Source organism: Elgaria multicarinata, chromosome 16, assembly GCF_023053635.1.
Source record: "Elgaria multicarinata webbii isolate HBS135686 ecotype San Diego chromosome 16, rElgMul1.1.pri, whole genome shotgun sequence".
Taxonomy (NCBI): domain Eukaryota; kingdom Metazoa; phylum Chordata; class Lepidosauria; order Squamata; family Anguidae; genus Elgaria; species Elgaria multicarinata.
In genome coordinates this window covers 1,665,265-1,684,903 of record NC_086186.1, presented here as the reverse complement: position 1 = coordinate 1,684,903, position 19,639 = coordinate 1,665,265, and the positions used below count along the sequence as shown (strand labels likewise).

General features: G+C 40.4%; 1 protein-coding gene across 1 annotated transcript; it reads right to left on the bottom strand.

Moving 5' to 3' along the window:
* Window positions 1-2,943: 2,943 nt before the first annotated feature.
* Window positions 2,944-18,172, bottom strand: CHRNA5 (cholinergic receptor nicotinic alpha 5 subunit). Its single transcript, XM_063142767.1, has 6 exons — window positions 18,129-18,172; window positions 12,191-12,342; window positions 11,508-11,552; window positions 10,433-10,542; window positions 8,927-9,758; window positions 2,944-3,188 (listed from the first exon to the last, which is right to left on the bottom strand). Exons 3-6 carry the CDS (start codon window positions 11,532-11,534, stop codon window positions 3,027-3,029), a joined length of 1,131 nt encoding a protein of 376 aa, XP_062998837.1. The 5' UTR covers window positions 11,535-11,552; window positions 12,191-12,342; window positions 18,129-18,172; the 3' UTR covers window positions 2,944-3,026.
* Between the last annotated feature and the right edge of the window lie 1,467 nt (window positions 18,173-19,639).

Below are 19,639 nucleotides of genomic sequence, written 5' to 3'. Positions count from 1 at the left end.
TTCATAAACTGAAGTATTCTTCTAATTTATAAAGAAAATAAACTAAATTGTTGTTGCTAAAGTCTCTGTGTTTTATTATCCTGCTTGTGGCAGGAATTGTCAAGATAGGACATCCTGAGTAAACCAAAGAAGCAAAGACACTTGTATCACTAGTAGTATTTAGTGCAATGGTGCAGTGTAACATAACCATGCAGGCAGGCAAGCACAAGACAAACATGGATGGGATGCATATGTTGAAATTAAAAGTAGCATTATGCAGTGAGTTCTGAAAAGAAAGAACACCTCAATTTGGCTAGAGGCAGCCTTGATAGGTTTGATTAGATGTTCACAAAGAACTGCCCTATCAACATTGTTACGCTGCGGCAAGGGTGAGTAATTCTAGGGCCTCCTCTTAGCTTCTTGAGAATCTCAATGTTCAGTTCAAAATGAAAAACACACACGTGTATTTCAACTCTCTTTTTTGTTGCAGAAATATTAGAGTTTGGTCCTCAATGTTGCACAAACTGCTTAAAACCCCAACCTATCACCCGCCAGGAAAATAGAATATCTGAAGTATCGTAAACCAAAAGAAAGGTTTCTATGATGAATATGCAAGTAGCTCAGTGGGAGAGCTGGTGCTCTTGCATGCACAAGGTTCCAGGTTCTTGTGATTTAAACACAGAAGAAACAATAAACAGGAGAAGACTACGCATTTATTTGTATCGTTTAGACATATAGTTCCAGTAGAGAATGGGGGTGGCTAAGTGGCTGTGCTTCAGTGGTTGTGGGGGGACTAAGTGATTCAAGGAAAATGCAAGTTTTAGAAGAAAGGTGGGAGGAAACACTTCGAAGAGTTTGCAGAACTATTTATCTGCTTGGTGCACTGCAGCAGTCAAGAGACAAATGAAAAGTCAGCATGTATTAGGGATAATCTAGAAAATAGAATCCACTGTGCAGCCTTATAAAAATGCTGTATGCTGAGCTTCCCATCTCAAAGAAGCTGAACAAAATTAAATGGGAACACGGAAACTCTAAGAACAAATAATCTCAGTAGTTTATATTTAAAAAATCTTCAAATGGATTGTTAGCAAATGAGAAAGGTATGACAAAGTGTATAAAATTATAAGCGGTAGAGGGAAATGGTTAAGAATGGCTAATTAAGCCTGTTTGCAACAGTTTGTTGCTTTGTAAAAATGCATTATACAATTGGAATATTTCAAGTCAGACTTAAAGGCATTTTTTTTTAGACTTTACTAATAAAAGACAAGCATTAAATGCAAGATTTAGTTTATTATCATAAATAAAGATCAAAGTGCATTAATATAGCTGGTAAACTTTAAAATCCTTTAAAAAAACATCTTTAAAGTTAAAACCAGATCTTTCCAGATATTTTTTAAAAAACTCCTCTACTCCCAACATAGAACCACCAATGGCCAAGTACGTTATCTTATACCAACCACAAACATGATCTTTTTAGTTACTACAATCTATACCTGACATAAGAATTTTCCAACTTTGTACCACCTCTCTAGTGCATTTACAGTAAATAGTCTTACAATCTTATGTGTTCTTTTGCCATAATGTATGTGCAAGTGTTTGAAATTTCGGAATGCATTACTTTTTGTTAGTATGCTAATGAAAGGCCTGTTTTCTCTGCATGTTTTTCTCCACAAAAGCAGTGGGAAATAATGCATTAATCAACATGTCATAGACAGAGTCAGCAACAACTTCCGTTACACCACCTTACAATCACAGAAATTGCTACTTGATGACTATATACATGATCTGTCAGTTTACATATTTAGTTTCCACACCCACAAAAATGGGGATTATTTGGGGGGGAAATGTCTTCCATTAGGTTGCCTGACATTTCCCTGTCTATAACTAATACAATCTACTAATGAAATATTTTCTACCTGCATATTTCTCCCATCTGGGCCTTGCTGGATTGAAGATAATGGGAGTCTCCCATCTGAGAACTTGTAGTGCTCTGACTCACATGCCTCTTTCTCATTTTTGTCTGTACTTAAGCAGAAGCAATCATATGTTAGTAAGAGGTAGAGAAACACCTCCCCCCAAATTTCATACCTGAAATCTGCTGCAATATAAAGAGGGAGACCTGACAAATACTGAGTCAAGGGCCAACAGCAGGATCATAAGTTGGTATGATGAAGTTTGCTGGAAGTGGCGCACCATGAGTCTTAGTAAGTACAGCAGCTAAGGAGTACAAGTTATGAACTGTACTTATTCTCAGATCAATCACAAACATTTCAAGCAAGCCACTGTTCTCTCAGCCTCAGGCCCCATCTGAGGACAATAATACTGTCCTGTCTTGTAGGAGTCTTGGAAGGAATTACTGTGATAATACATATGAGTGGATGTGAATATCTGAAATGTTCTATTTGTTTAGTTTTGTATGCTGCCATAATAATTTTACTGAAGGGCAATCTGGGGGGGGAACGTAATTTTAAAGTGCATCATTATTATTATTATTATTATTATTATTATTATTATTATTATTATTACTACTACTACATTTGGAATGGCCTTTAATCTCTACACTGCCCCATATATAGGCGAAGCAATATCCAACTGTGTCATTCTGCTGGTGCAAATGACATTACACTAATGGAAACTAGGTTCCGAACTGTGCACAAGTTAAGTTTGTGCAAGCAGAGATTTGCAAGCTTTATGTGTAATGGAAAGATTTAGTGGAGCTCCGTTAGCGCTATTTGAGTTTGTGGAATGACACCATGGGATACTGCCCATATTCTGCAGGAGGTTTTAGGACACATAAAGGCAGCGATGACACACTGGTGAGTTCTGAGTGCCAAATAGGAATACAATGAACTAACACTTGAAGAAAAATATCCTGCATGTGTCCTAGAATGTTCATGCTTTACTACAAGCGCAAATTCCCCCTCCCAATTCCATTCCCTCAAATATTTCAAAATTGGATATTAAAGTATGTCAAATAATTTCACAACTATGTCTTTGAGATTAATACTCCTAGAAAGATTGATACAACTTGATCCCTACCTACACCTTCATTTATTAACACTTCCAATATGGACTGGTACTATTATGCTTGCCCATTTATGAATTACAGGAATAAATAGTGCCAGTGATCCAATAATTGAAACCAGAAGGAATGTCCACAAGAACACACGATCAAGCACCTGAGCTATAAATTTCCAGTCCTCAACAACCTGAAAAGAGAAGGAAAAACAAGTTAAGTGCCTTTTTTAAAGCACACTTCAGCACAATACCTATAGTTATTATTAACAAGACACTAGCTGCACTGCCTCTACTAGTTTGGGAGTGGGGGGGGGGAGCAAATTCCAGAGGTAGAAATAGATTCCTTTGTTGTCTTGTGTGTGTGTTTTAATGCTGCATAGTCAATACATGACCATACGCTAACAAAGAATATCATCAGGGCTGTATGTGCTAAATATGTATGTTAAAATACCCAGCCTGGGACTGGGGAGGAGAAGGGAAGCACCGCCTGGCTTCGGTCATCACCCAGGGGATATAGGGCCACTGGGAGGCTGGACCTCCTGCTTCCCAGGAACAACATCAAGCCAAGGGGGAGAGCCATCCGGCCCGTCTCTTGGCCAAAGGGACAAGAGCCACCAACTGCTATTCAAGGAAGAACACAGGCAAGGAAGATCAGCCTGATCCAAAGTGCATTTAAATGCCTGTTTATAGCTCACCACATCATTTTGGCCTTGCAAAACTGACCTTTGGGAGGCAATAACTGTCTGAAAAGCAGGACGTAGTAAATGCAAAAAGAACCAGAAGAAGCCAAAAGAATCATAGAATAGCAGATTTGGAAGGGGCCTACAAGGCCATCGAGTCCAACCCCCTGCTCAATGCAGGAATCCACCCTAAATTAATGAGTGAAATATATAAAATATTGTTAGAAAAGGAGTTTAGAGAGAACTCAGAGAAAATGGTATGGGAGTCAGATTTGAAGGTACAAATAGGGCGACATAGATGGGAGGGACTATGGAAACAAAGAGTGTTGAGAAGTTTGTCAGTGAGAATAAAGGAGAATTATTTTAAAATTTTGTGGAGGTGGTACCTAACCCCGATTAGATTGAATAAGATAAATGATCAGCATTCAGCAAATTGTTGGAGAGGTTGTGGGGAAAAAGGAACATATTTACATATGTGGTGGCAATGCAAATATGTACAAAGATTATGGAAGATGGTGTTTTCAGAAATTGAAGAAATAGTGGGAATGAAAATAGAACAAACACCAAAGATTGCATTGCTGTCACTATTTGAAGATATAAAGTGTGGAAAAGAAACTATAGAGCTGATATCGAGTTTGCTGGTTGCAGCACGATTGATGGTAGCCAGGAACTGGAAGATTCAAGGGGAATATTCTATTGAAGAATGGTATAAAGAAGTATGGGATATAGCCATTAATGATAAATTGACATGTAATGTTAAGTGGAGAAAAGGCGTAATTAAAATAAATGAGTTTGAAGGAATCTGGAAACAGTTCCTAATATTTGTGTTTACTAAGGGAAGTGGGAAACCGCCAGCAGAAGAAACGATCAGATTTTGGACTCAGGAATAGATCCCGAGGTGGGGGGTGCACTTTTATGTTAAGAATGATTATGTTGTAGTATGATAATGTATAGGTAATACTTATTCAACATATATGTACTCAACATTTATTCAATATGTATGTAGCAGTTGTTTGATGTTTTCTTTTTTTTATTATTATTACTATTGTAATGTTGTATGTTTATATAGTGTAGAAAACAAATAAAATTAAAAAAAAAAAGGAATCCACCCTAAAGCATCCCTGACAGATGGTTGTCCAGCTGTCTCTTGAAGGCCTCCAGTGTGGGAGAGCCCACAACTTCAATGCAAAACTGCAGTACAAAACTGCAATACAAAACTGCAGCCAGAACAATGCATTTTAGTAAGTGTTCAAGTATTGTTTTGCTTCTGAGCATCAGATTTTTAAATGATTTGAGGGTTTTATTTTTAGTTTTTAGAAGCATTAAGATGCTAAATGTGACAGGTTACATCGGCCACTGAAAAAGGATAGTCAGCTGTTCAGGGTACTGAAGTCACACATACTGCACCATGGTAGCTCCAGTTTGCCCCAATCTGGTTTCAAAGGCTTTCGGTTGCCACTGGTGAGAGGTTTTCAGGGAAAAGCTTAAGATCACAAGGGTCAAAAACTTGCCTTGAATAAAAAGTAAGATTCCTAGAACACTAAGCTCAGTGCCCTATGTATTCAGGAGCCTTTTTGTACAGACAATTCTGAAAAAGAAATGAGGTGGCTACCTTAAATAAGAGGAAGACAATCTCAAATATTTCCAGACCTGTACAAAAGCCAGAAAGCAGTCTTAAATTGCACTCCCATGAATTCAGCAGGTGTCTTAAAGGAAGCCACTTTATCCTCACATTTGAAATGTGGGAGTAATAAGACCAGCCTGCTGTAGATAAGATTACTAAGAAAATGTGTGTGAAGCACTTTGAACACTTTAAATTTTTGTCTGTCTCTTCTGCCAAGACTCTTGTTCATGCATTGGTTATTTCTCGGTTGGACTACTGCAACCTTCTTCTCACTGGCCTTCCTTCTTCTCACATCAGTCCGTTGGTTTCTGTTCACCACTCTGCTGCTAAGATCATCTTCTTGGCTCGCTGCTCTGACCATGTAACTCCACTTCTGAAATCTCTTCATTGGCTTCCAATTCACTTCAGAATCCAATATAAACTTCTCCTGTTGACCTACAAAGCTTTTCACTATCTAGCTCCTTCCTATCTCTCCTCTCTCATCTCACACTATTGCCCCGCTCGTGCTCTTCGCTCCTCTGATGCCATGTTTCTCACCTGCCCAAGGGTCTCTACTTCCCTTGCCCGGCTTCGTTCATTTTCTTCTGCTGCCCCTTACGCCTGGAACGCTCTTCCAGAACATTTGAGAACTACAAGTTCAACTGCAGCTTTTAAAGCTCAGCTAAAAACTTTTCTTTTTCCTAAAGCTTTTAAAACTTGATTTTGTTCTGACTTTATACTGTTAGTTTTACCCTACCCAGTGCCTGTTTACCCTACCCTGTGCCTGTTTGCATTCTCTTCCCCTCCTTATTGTTTTATTATGGTTTTATTAGAATGTAAGCCTATGCGGCAGGGTCTTGCTATTTACTGTTTTACTCTGTACATTGATGGTGCTATATAAATAAATAAATAAATAAATAAATAAATAATATATTTTGTGCTTATGTTCAAAAAGAGTTATCTTGAAATATTTCTTTTTAAAGAGAGACACTGAACATTTCTCTCCTTAAACTACTAAATCTTTCTGATACAAACATGACAATGGATAGAAATGTTGAGTAATTAAATGTTGATTAATGTTACCAACTACGTTTGGGGAAAGGCTGTAGCTCAGTGGTAGAGAATATGCAAAAAAAAATTCCAGGTGCAATCCCCAGTCTGTATCTCTTTGTAAAGCTGTCCACCAGTCTGTCCACCACTCTGCCGCTAAGATCATCTTCTTGGCCCGCCGCTCTGACCATGTCACTCCACTTCTGAAATCTCTTCATTGGCTTCCAATTCACTCCAGAATCCAATATAAACTTCTCCTGCTGACCTTCAAAGCTCTTCACGGTCTAGCTCCTGCCTATCTCTCCTCTCTCATCTCACACTATTGCCCCGCTCGTGCTCTCCGCTCCTCTGATGCCATGCTTCTCGCCTGCCCTAGGACCTCCACTTCCCTCACTCAGCTTCGTCCTTTTTCTTCTGCTGCCCCTTACGCCTGGAACGCTCTTCCAGAACACTTGAGAACTACAAACTCAATCACTGCTTTTAAAACTCAGCTAAAAACTTTTCTTTTCCCTATAGCCTTCAAATATTGAGTTTGTTCTGACTCTATACTGTTAGCTTCTCCCTACCCGGTGCCTGTTTACACTTCCCTGTGCCTGTTTGCATTCTCCTTCCCTCTTTATTGTTTACTACAACTTATTAGATTGTAAGCCTATGCGGCAGGGTCTTGCTATTTACTGTGTTATCTGTACAGCACCATGTACATTGATGGTGCTATATAAATAAATAATAATAATAATAATAAATAATAAAAGCTGCTAAAGACTCCGGTCTAAAGCCCTGGAAAGCCACTGCCAAATGATGTAGATCAGGGGTGGGGAGACTTTTTCCTGTGGAGGCCCACATTAGCTTGGCCAGAACCTGCTGGGGTCCACATTCCAGCAGTAGATGTAGTCAGAGCCAAAGGTGGGAGAAGCCAGAGCCAAAATGAGTGGAGTTACAGGCATGACTCTTCCCTTTGTTCAGTATACAGCAGGAAAAGAAAAGAAAAAGCTTCGCTCTATTATCTCTACGATTGGAGGACAGAGCAGGATGGAGTATGTAATATCAACAAAACAGAATGGAGCCAGCAAGGAGGCATAAACTGGGGAGAGTCCCAAGGTCTGAACTGAGAGGCCCACACTTGGCCCAGGGGCCAGAGAGTCCTGCCTCTGGTGTGCACAATACTGAGCTAAATGGACCAATAATCTGACTCGGAATAAAACAGTTTTCTATGTTCCTGCCTAACTCATTCTAGAAAGACAGACAGTTACATCATAACACAGTTCAGTTATAGTAAGAGCTGGACATTAAAGCAATGTTACCCACTTAAGCAGAGGGGTGGAACTAAACTATTACCTCTATTTCTGGAGTTCAGCCTGTTAGTGCCAGTCCTTATGAAGCCAAAGAAGTACCACCCACGCACAAGGGGGAGGTTTCAGCCGGCTTGGGGGTGTAAGGGTAAGGTAAGGGTTAACTGGAGCTTGGGGCTGGCATGTCTTTTAATGTGTAAATTTTATGGTTTCATAGGAGAGAGAAAAGCGGCCGCAGCTGCATGTGGGAGACGGCCGGAGCCAGGGACCGATTGTGGCATGTCCGCAGAAAAGTATAAAGTCTACCTTGTGAGGGAAACAAGGGGGGTCGGCTGAACACCGAGGTTGGGTGACGTATGAACTGTAATTTAGTCTCTGGCTTGCTCCTTCTGGGTTCTTACTTATATATGCATGTTTTATAGTTTTAAGTCTACTAATCCCATGTATCCTACCCGTTTCCTAATAAAAAGGTCTTAAACTTCAAAATTGTGAGCCGTGAGTGTCTTTCCTGGGGGTCCGTGCTAAATCCAGTCGAGAAACCAGCTATTGCTGGGGCATGCTTCCTTTACAGGGGGAACCCCAAATTTTCCAGAAATATAAAATCTTTACAGAAACCGAAACAGCCCAATTTGGGGGGTGGGTCTGAGCATGCACACTGAGCACAGAATCCTGACAATTGGAGCCTCTGGAATCCAGAGGGGGTGGGAGAAGAAGGGAGTGGCTGGAATCCTGAACAGAGTGCACTCCACACTGCAACATTTTGTTATAGGTTCCACTTGCAATAAATGAGTGTCTTAAATAATAATAATAAAAAATACTCCAAGAGCATCATAGATGAAAGATGGAAAACCTATTATTGGTAACATTAACTCTGTGAACCGCCCAGAGAGCTCCAGCTATTGGGTGGTATAGAAATGTAATAAATAAATAAATAAATAAATAAAGTACACCCCAATCTTTAACTTATTTACTCAGAAGCAAGTCAACCAACATTTCTGAAGCCTATGTAAATGACAGTCAGCTTCTTTCCATTCTAGGTTGTTTACAAAGAGAACTGCTACAAAATGGTTCTCATGTAAAGAGAGCTTCGGCTATTGGGCGGTATAAAAATGTAATAAATAAATAAATAAATAAATAAATAAATAAATAAAGTTATATGACTATTTCTGTCAGAGATTGTGACATCTGACAATGTTGCTTGAAACAAACAATTCAGGATTTTACTTATACTCTACTGCACACATTGTGTGCTGCCATTCCATACTTGCAAGTTCAACCGTGGAATACAACATGACTAGTACACACACCTCACGTACTTGGTTCTCCTTGACAATGTGCCTCGTAATGTACCGGATAGAATTTAAAGCTGCTTCCAAGGTATTCCTAGAGGGCTCTGATCCATTGGTGTTGCTGGTCTCCTCCTTCTGAGCAAAGTACCTATCGACATGGCTTCTCATGCAAAGTAGTTTGGGAAGTTTGTGAAGAAATATCTTGCGGACCCAAGGTGCCATCGCATTATGTGTCGATGAGGATCGATGGTGAACATTAATAGCAAAGACAGTGATGACAATAGACAGTGTCACAAAAATCATCGTGAATACCAAATACTCGCCAATAAGCGGTATAACTTTAGAAGACGAGGGTATGATTTCTTCAATGACAAGAAGAAAGACAGTTAAGGACACCAGCACTGATGTGCACAGAGAGATTTTCTCACCTTCATAGGATGGAAGATAGAAAACAAGGACAGTTAAGAATGACAACCCTATACAGGGAATAATGAGGAACAGCGTATAAAAGAGAGGCAGACGTCTAATTATAAACGAGTATGTAATAAACGGATACCAGCAACATCCATCCGTTCTGTTCCGTCGGACCCCAGTTGCAGTTACTATTTCCCATTCTCCATTATCAAAGAAGTCCCTCTTATCAACGTCTTCATCTACAAGAATTATATCAACTTGCGAACCATCGTAAGTCCAGGAGCCGAATTTCATGGTGCAGTTTTGGAGGTCAAATGGAAAATAAGTGACATCTATAGTACAGGAACTTTTGTAATTTGCTGGAGGAGTCCAAGCAATAGTACCATCATGTTTCACTACTGTTTTTGTCGATGTTCCTTCAAAACGGCCATCTGCACTGAAAGAATATTCAGTGAAGAGTTATTAAATATGTAGCTGCTTTCCATAAATAGCTTACCTCAAAGAGCTTACATTTTATTCAGTGTTTTTACCTTATATTTTATTCAGTTGTTTTCAGACGTTTACTGTGACATTCTTAGCTTTTATGCTAATTTTATATACCTTTAACTTTCTCAAAGATGTTTTGAAAATAATAATATTGCTTAGACATTTTACCATAGTATAAATGTTCCCAACAATGAAAAACTGAGCAATTTTAACTCTTCATATTGAGCAGAGAAATTCCTCAGCAGTTGGGCCTAATAAACAAGTAAAAGCATGCTCCTGGTGGTTCCACATTGGCCTGTGGCCCGACGGGAGTCCACCAAGAGAAGAGCTTTTACGGTAGTATGGTGGCCCCCTTCCTATGGAATTCCCTGCCTTTGGAGGTCAGGCAGGCACCAACGTTGTGCTGCTTCCAGCACCTCCTGAAAACAGTTCTGCTCCAAGAAGAATTCCTTAAATGACTAGCCACGGCCATTTTTTGTATTTTGTTTTTAATAATTTTGATATGGTGTTTTATTTTTGTTACCTTTGTCCTATTGTACCTTTTAAAGTGATCGCTCTAGACTCTGTATAGATATGGAGTGGAATTGTAATAATTATTAGGTAGGAAAAACATTGAACGCTTACTTGTCATATAAAACAATGTCTGGAATCCATATTGAATCTGAAGGGACACGAATAGATGTTATTCCAGCGTAGTCTTTAGGGTCCCATTTCAATTTTACATCAACCCACTCCTACACGAAAAGAACAGTTTTTCTTTTAAAAAAGAAAGTTCATCCTAATTTATGAACAACTAACTTGAAACAGCTAGTATAGAAGACAATGTCTAAGATGTCTAGTATTTTATTAAAGTTACCAACTTCCAAAATGGCTTTTATTTAGCAAACAATAATGCAAACGTATTTCTGTGGTACAGTCACAGTAAGACACAATTTTTGTTTGCTGTTTCATATGGAATTTTAGTAGATGTCATAAAGCTAAAGAGAAACTGTACAATAAATGTTTCTATCACTTCAAATTATAGAACTAGAATAAGTCATACTTCCTTCCAATTATCATTTCCAATGATAATATAAACAATTTGATCCAGGAATCTTTTTGTGATAACATTTTTTAAAATCTCTTTGTGAGATGTAAGTATCTTTTAATACAAACTGAACATACCATTCAGATACATCAATGTAGTTTGCCTTTTAATTCATAACCAGGCTGAAATCTCTACATTGTACTTTCTTTACAGTGCAAAAATATACGTCCCAGGCATTTAACAGCATTTAACAACATATGGAGTTTGTTTGTTTTTAACAGACCCCAGAATAGCTGTTTTTATAAGTATACTGCTGTTTTTATGCTTTTTATGTTTTTAAACTTTGTATATTTGTTTTTAATGTTTACTGTTTTTAACTTTTGTAAACCGCTTAGAAAGCTTCGGCTATGGGGCAGTATATAAATGCAATAAATAAATAAATAAATAAATAAATGTCTACTGAGAAGTAAGACCCATTGAGTTCAATGGGACTTACTCACAAATAAATGTGTATAGGATTTCAGCCTTAGCAGAGAAAGATGGGCACTCTCTTAACAAAAAGTTGGTACTGAATAATCCACTTAAGTGATGTAATTGAATGGTATGATGCAACATCTCTCCCAACACTATGAAATGTTACAGTCAAACTTTTTAACAATACATTGTTCTCACCTGCTTCAACCAAACATTTGTTGTCATCAATTGATTTTTCTCATCCTATTGAGAAAAGAAGTGTTATATGTATGACATATAATTATAACAAATGTCATATATTCTATAGCTATCATCTGAAAAAACTCCATGTTTGAATGGGATCTTGGCATAATGCTCTGTGGTGGGTCTCCCGCTACATTAGTGCTCCCCCATGAGCCTTGGCGAACCCATGAGCAGAGCAATGGCAGGGGCTGACATCTTAATTTCTCAAAATGGCCCAGTCGGGGCGGGGGGGGTGTTCCAGGGCATTGAAGGTGATCTATATAATGTCTCTCGGCCTCCCTATGTCCAGAGTGCCAGAAGAGGGAGACCCTCAGCAAGTATCAGAAGTGGGTGATGCTGTTATTCTGGGGCCCTGGCAGGTGCCTAAGGATGTCAGGTGTTGATGCTGGGATCCTGGCTGTCTAAATATCCTATCTTGACTAAAGAACAAAGGTGACAGTCACAGACAAATGACTTTCACACAATGCCCTCACACTCCCTCCAAGGTGTATGGAGCTCTAGCATCCTTTGCACATGAAAAGGAGTCTCCAAGAAAAAGTTAGCAGTGCTTTTCAGACCATAAGCCTCTGACAATCAACTATTTTGTGCAAAAAAATTCTATTTAAAAGTTAGATAAGTAGGAGAATTTTCTAACATACCACATCCACCAACTGGGTAATTGCAAGGCCAAATTTCACTTTTATTGTATCATTCAAGCGTTCCACTGGGCGAACCCATCTTTCATAGTCTTCAAATAAGTCTTTAAACAAACGGTCTTCACTTTTAGCAATAAAAGAAGGTTCAGATGTACCTGCACAAAAGGCGAAGAGGATAATGTAGTTATATGTTAAACAAAAAAATCATTCTACACATTTTTATAACTGGCACTTTAAAGTTGAAAGCAAAGAAGAAAGCAAGTGGCTGAGGAGGTAGTTATGCTTATCATGCTCACACATTTGCAAAGGCTGAAAGGCAGAAATTTATGCAGTGGAAAGTAACTATTCTCCTACAGAAATTGTTGCTTCCCCTTCCCTGCTATCTATCACTCTATCGAGGGGATAGCAGGAATAAGGAAGGAACTATTTCTGTTCTCTTCTAAAGATTTTGCTCTCAGCTCAATACTAGCAAAGTGAAAAAGAATCATAATCCACTGGAAGTCATTCTTGAGACTTTAGGAGCCTTCAGCATGTGTGCATGGCAGCACAAGAGATCCGTTTACTATACAAAATGGGGGCATTTGTCCCAAGAACTTACCCTGGACGGGTGGCCAAGCACCCTGGCAAGCACCTCTGCCACCAGCAGCAGAGAAGTGCACCTGGCACCTGGATGCCTGCCACTACATTCAGCTGTGTTTTCTCTCCCAATCTAGAAAATTAGCCTGGCTTTCAAGTGTGCAAATGAAAGTGATAAGATAATGGGAAAGAGGCAAGTTAAGTGACAGAACACACCCAGGAGGCAAAAAAAATAATAATACTCAGCCACCTGATTTGAGAGAGGCTGCAGGGCGGGGTTGGGGGGGAGGTAGAAAGAGAAAGTTTCTATGCAGAGTATTTCAAAGTCTAAGGTTTGTCCCTACCACCTAGTCTTAACACTTCACATAGTATCTAATGAAGGGACTGTGGCTCCACTAAGGGTGCTCAAATTGGAGCAAAAGTAGGAGCTACAGTCTGGTTCACACATACTTCATTTGACTGGCAGGTAAACAGGCAGACCAACTCCATGGAAAGGTATTGTGTTTGAAGTGCTGTCACATGATATGAAGGTTTCAAGATGTTAGATATGTGAAGTCTCATTCATATGCAAGCCCCTGCTTAATGTGATGGCATGCATGTATGAACCAGTGTCATAGCCTGTCTGCCTCTGTTATTCTAGACAAAAGCTACAGTTTGTGCTTTTGCATACCTTCCCCTCAAAGAAATGAAATCTCTATCTGCCCAGTAAAAGGTTATTGATGTAGACTTGATTTTAAAAATCCCAAGAAATATAAAAACCAATATTCAACAGTATATTCTATGCAGCTCCCCAAAAATGTATCACTAACACATGCTTCCCCCATTGCCAGCTGGGCCATCTACCAAAGTTCTGACAATGTGAATTCTAAACCGCATTATATCTTGTGCAAAATCACTCTGATAAGTCCTGGATGAAGCTGGTGAGAGCTGGATTCCTAGGTCACACCAATTACAGTATCCAGTGTTCCTATACTACTATGTCTAATACAATAACCGCTTGAATTTCTCTCAGCGGCATGAAAGCTGCATGGTTCTTACTTTTGTTTACCGTATGCAGATTTTGAGCAAGCAGTGTGAAACTGGCCTGGTGCTACTTGAGAAAGCTTGGAACAGCAGCAGATACAGAAAATATGGCACCTGACACAACAACATTCTGTTATGTTTGGCTCATGAGCAAAATTTATTATGGAAGTGTTCAGACTGCTAGAAAACTTTAAAGATTAAAATAGAATTTTGATGTAAACATCAGCATCCTATCAGCAGAAACTACATCTGTCAAGTGGATTTTGCAAGCTTAGCAATGAACCAGTGGGAAATTCAAGTAGTACCTGGCTTGAGGAATGTAATTGGCTTGTATGCCAACTGTCTGTTACAGTATTCCTTCCCTTCTGTGCATTGGTGTCCTTGGATTAACAGAGCAGAGAAATATTTGCCTCTGAATTATTTGGAAAGTGCTTGACATTTTGTAGACATTAATGTAGGTAAGTGTAATTACTCAAGTTGTGGCCTCAAAAGCTGTCTGGCAAAGCCACTGGCAATAACAATAATGCTCCAGACAGCCGTCATACAGGAGAGTCCCCAGGTGGATTTCACCAGCCATCTGTTAAGAGGAACAGAAAGCATGCCTAAGTAAACAGACTGATCCTATACAGGATGACTGAGAAGTCAGACCCACTAAATTCATAGGGCTTAGTTCCAGGTGCAGACATAAGATTACAGCCTAAAAATGGTAAAAGGGGAAATTATTAAACTGAAGAAACTGGTTTTAGTCACTGTGCCCAGAAGTCAAAATCATGACAGTCAATGATGGGAGAAGAAGCACAAAGAGGTCAAGGAAAAGATGAAGAATTGCATATAAATCAGTGAAAGACATAGGTGGAAAAAATAACATGAAAGAAAGGAGAAAAGAAGAAGTAACGGAGGTAAAGATAGATGGTTCTAATATGTATTCATTTTATATTAAATTGGTTTGTTTATTCTGTGGATTTATGGATATGAATACAAATAGACAATTTATGTAAATAAATATGCAAATTAGGCATGGCCTTCAGGCTCCTAGCAATTTGCAGATGCAGCTCCTTATGCTGCAGGGTTCTATGTGCAGGTACGTTTTGCCTATAGCTGCATTGTGCTATGACTACTAGTTTCCAGACCTAGTACCAGTTAAACAGCACTGTATGGCCAAACAGCTGGCTTCTCCCATTGTACAGGCATGATACTGGCTTTCTTTGTGATAATTTTTAATATATCTATGTAAGTGTTTCCATTTGTGGAGAGTCTAGGTTTATATAAGAAACTGCTCTGCAGCTAGGAACTACATCTCCTCTCCCTAAACCATTTAATAATCTTGCTTGAGGAAAAATACCTGTAAAGAAAATGCAGGGGATGGGGGTACATTCGCTGATGGTTAAGTTGAAGTGTTAATAAATTGCATTTCATAATTTGTGAAGTGACTCTGGAGTATCCCAACAAGTAATCCCTCTTAAACATTATTTTTCAGCCTTAATCAGCATGGACTAACTCAGTCGAAAGTAAGTCCTACTGAGTTCAATGGAGCTAAATCTGAAGTAAGTGTGGATAGGATTGTAGCCTAAATTTAACAGCCTTACTGTTCACATCATTTAAAAATAATAATTAAAGGGCACTTAAAAATTGTTTACTGAAGTATAAAACAAGTTCTCCTCAGCACTTACTAGAATTCACTTAACATTTCATATTTGTTTGTATCTCTTTTTGTGTGCATACAATGCAAACGTGTTCGTTCTCAAGCTCATTGTGTATAGCATTAATATTCCACAGGGGAGAAATGAAGATGGGAGATTCAGATTCATTCAGTTCAAGACTGAACAGATACTGGAGCCCTATTCAAGTAGCTAGTCTGCATGACCATACCAACTCTTAGCTCAGTGAATCTGTTTTCTTATTGTTTAAGACAATTATTAGTGATTCCAACCAACTGCTTCCCTCAAAAAGCTGGCCAACTATTTTGAGAACAAAATGTAACTCTAAAGTGCCTGACTGTCCCCATGTAGACAACCAGCTTTATACAATGTTACTTGATGCAATGAAACACAAATGTTACAGGAAAAATCGCTGCATTTCTTACAGGTACTTCTACTGCAATTCACAATCTATTCAGGTCTGTACTATTTAAAATTAAGTTGTTAACCCACAAGTTCAATTTGATGTTCTCATTTACAGATTTTACACATCTTATTTTTATTTCAGTTTCATACCAAACACTGAAAAGGAAAACAAAAGTTTCAAGTCAGTGTTTTCATAACATCCCCCACTGGAAAGGGACAACTTAAGAATTCCCTTCCCTCCCCCCCTTTGCCACTATGACTCAAAACGAACAGTTGACTTTTCATTTTTTTAAAAAAATGATTTACTTATTTGACAAGTACACCAAGCAACTCAAACACATTCAATAAAACAAACTTTTGAACAAGGTGAAGTTGACAAGACTCTTAGGCTGTAATCCTATGCACAGTTACCTGCATGTAAGTGCTATCAAATACAGTGGAACTTACTTCTGAGTGAATCTGCATAGGATTGTGATGTTATTGAAGAAATATATACATTGTCCTTCCAAAGTAACCACAATGCTCCCTCAGTCTTTGCATATATTTTTGTTTCTGTTGCATAATGCACATTTTAAACTAATAAGTTAACTCCTGTGCCAGGAGGTACACAACACTGACCTCTGAATGACTAACCTTCCAGAACCAAGCAAAGCAGAATTTTTCTGTAAATAAGTAGGAAGCAGCATCAAATTAATAGTATAAATAGCTTATTTGTAAGAGAAAAGTAAAATGCGTATGACTAAGAAAGCAAATACTACAACCTACCATTTTAGTTATGAAAAATAGGTTACTCAACAAAAGGTAATGCATATATGGTGTCAACAAAATTGCTTGACAGTTTAACAATATGAGGGGGTATAAATGTGTATCAGAAATGCAGTATATGAAAATGCAGTATATGAACATATGTGAATAAAATAGGTTAAGGATGAATTTTAAAACTGCACTGTTGTCACAACACACTCAATGTACTTTCTACAAAACAGAACTGCAAATCTGTTTAATCTGGTTCTGTTAAAACTATTTTCATTCTATTTTTTTTTTAATAAAAAGGATCTAAAGACTTCCTGCTAATCTCTGCTTCTGCACTATATCCCCAGGGTTGCAATACTGATGCTCAAAACCCTCAGTTGTCCTTACAATCTGATTTAAGCTATCTGAAATCTCCCCAGGGCAGGAAAACATCTAAGCCACAGCTGCACCAACATGCCACGTGCCCTTATCCATTTAAATCCCTACAGGATCCCCACTCCTCAGGGGGAAACTATTTGTTCTAAACTCCGAAATCCAGCCTCATCCCTTCATAAGTCAGAAACGGTTCTCTGGTCCCTCAATATCTGCGCAGCCCACTGCACCAGAGTTAGCCTAGAAAAGATGAAGCCAGGGATGAACTCTTTGCAAGACGGGCGGTGGGGGTGGCGGACGGCATGCTGCATGTTACAGATGGAGGAAACTCAGCAGGGGATCGAATGAGTCCCGTCCCCCGTTCCCTCATTTCGCCCATCCTTGACAAACTGGCCCACGCTTATTATGCGAGAATATGGAAATCCCAACAAACCCTCTATTCAAAACGCACTCACATTCTCCCCTTCCCTCTCACCAGCTAGCAACCAGTGTACAGCCCAATCCTGTGGGTGCTTAACCAGAAGTAAGTCCTGCTGTGTTTAATGGGACTTTACTCCCAGGTAAGCGTAGACTAGAACTGCAGGGTTAATGGCAGAGGCTGTCATCCGATGAACGCTTGTACCTAATACGAAGGCATCATCACCCTGCCCTAATTCTTCTTCTTCTTCTAGCTGCGGACCAACGGAGATCACTGATTTTGGGGTTGGGTCACAACTGCTAGGCATGTTAGCGCTGCAGTCGTCCTATGCCCAGCTGCTCCCTGGGAGTCAAGACCCACACTTCTGAGGAGAGCGAGCTGTGGGGCTGCGGCGCACTCTGCTTCACCCGGGGACTGCCCGCCCACCGGCCCGCCCTCCCGCCCGGTCTGCCTCCCACAGGGCCGGGGCAGCTGTCCGAAGTGCTGGACGCTGCTTGACCCCGAAACGAGTTCAGCACCGTGGAGAGCTCGCCACGAACTTACAAGCCCCATTGACTTCAATGGGTCCAAACCAAGAAGGGCTCCGCCGGGATGCCGCCCTGCTTTCGTACTGTAAGTAAATAAATAGCAGCCCTCCCTTTACATCGCTTGAGCCACAGAGTCAATAGGCGGTGAGGGGGGGGTTCAAAAGGCATTCACACGAGACACACGCGCGCCGCCTCCCCGTCCCCGTTACCCGCATAGGGAGCGCCGCTCTCGGGGTCGGTTCCCTCCAGGAGGGGCGGCAGGAGGAGGAGGAGGAGGAGAAGCCGGAGGCAGGTGGGGACGAGCAGCGGCTGCCCGCCCGGGAACGGGACGGCTGCCCGCCGGGGCTCCGTCATGGCTCGGCGGCGGCAGCTCCTCTCGCCTCAGCGCCTCAGAGAGCGGGAGACGCGCGAGGCGGCGGCGACGCCCCCTGGAGCATCTGGGAGGAGGAGGAGGAGGAGGAGGAGGAGGCGACGCCCACAGGCGGGAGGAGGGAAAAGGGCGGGAATCCGACCCCGACGAGCAACGCGCCCCTCCCCCGCCGCCTCAGCCTCACGCACTGCAGAGCAGCCTTCTGGAGGTGTCGAAATGCAAGGCCCATCAGCCTGGCTGGGGAATGATGGGAGCTGTAGTCCGACACAGCTGCAAGGACGCTCTACAGGACCGCAGAAGTAGTCGAAGGGTCCCCCTGACTGAGGTGGTGTCACAGGGAGTTGCTGTGGGAGAGGCCATCTTGTGAAGGTTTCCTCATGTTAAAGAGTGGGGGTGGGTGGGAAGCCCCCCCCCCCCCACACACACACGTCATGCAGGGAGAAACAGAAACACAATTAACACAATTGGGACCCAAATCCTGTCAAAAATGCACAACTGTAAGCAAGCACTAGGTAAATCAGAGGGATAGATGTTCACACAGCTCTGCATCTGCTGACTTGGTTTTCTGCTTGCAGGGAGGAGGCCGGTTTAACTTAATAGAGCATTTAAAAAGCAACACATTGGTTTTATGTGTATCTTTATAGTGGGATTTAGAATGCAATCCCATGTACTCAGAAGTAAGTCCTTTTGAGTTCAGTAGCACTTACTCCTAGGGGTGCGTGCATGTGTGTAGGACTGCAGACAAGGCTTCACTTTGTTTTGAATGGCTTGTGGACTAGGAAAGTGACACACACACACTTTCAACAGGGGCAAGATCCTATGCATGTTTACACAGGGGAAAAACATGTCCTGTATCTCCCAGCATGCACCAGGCAGCCTGGTTGGCTTGGAGATGCTGGGCATTATAGGGGTGGGGATTGTGCCCTAACTGTGCAGTCCTTCCCTTGCAATACGAAGTAGAACAGTCCATTTTTATCACCTCAGAATTCCTATAACCCTCAATTCTGCCACATGCTGTATGTACATGCAGGACTAGACCATTATCTCCTCACTGGTGCAGGCATGCAGAAATTTGCTGTTGGTTTATAAAATAGTGGGACTGTAGAAGGCTCCATGAATAAAATTTAATTTTTAAATATATCAGACAGGTAGTAATATAACACTTCTATGCAGCAACAAGAAAATATATTTCTCTTTTTTTTTTTTTAATAATTTTTATTCATTTTCAACACTATATAAACATAAATGAACATTTCCAAAATATAATTGAAACAAACACAATAAGAAAAAAAAATACATCAAATATCTGCTTCATACATATTGAATAATTGTTGAGTACAAATATCAAAA

What these genes read in the sequence shown, in the direction of transcription:
- CHRNA5 (XM_063142767.1), bottom strand. Translation starts at nt 11,534, where the DNA reads ATGACAACAAATGTTTGGTTGAAGCAG. An exon ending in CAAATGTTTGGTTGAAGCAG is followed by an intron (nt 10,543 to 11,507) that starts GTGAGAACAATG and finishes CTTTTCGTGTAG; the next exon opens with GAGTGGGTTGATGTAAAATT. An exon ending in AGGAGAACCAAGTACGTGAG is followed by an intron (nt 3,189 to 8,926) that starts GTGTGTGTACTA and finishes TTCTCTTTTCAG; the next exon opens with GTTGTTGAGGACTGGAAATT.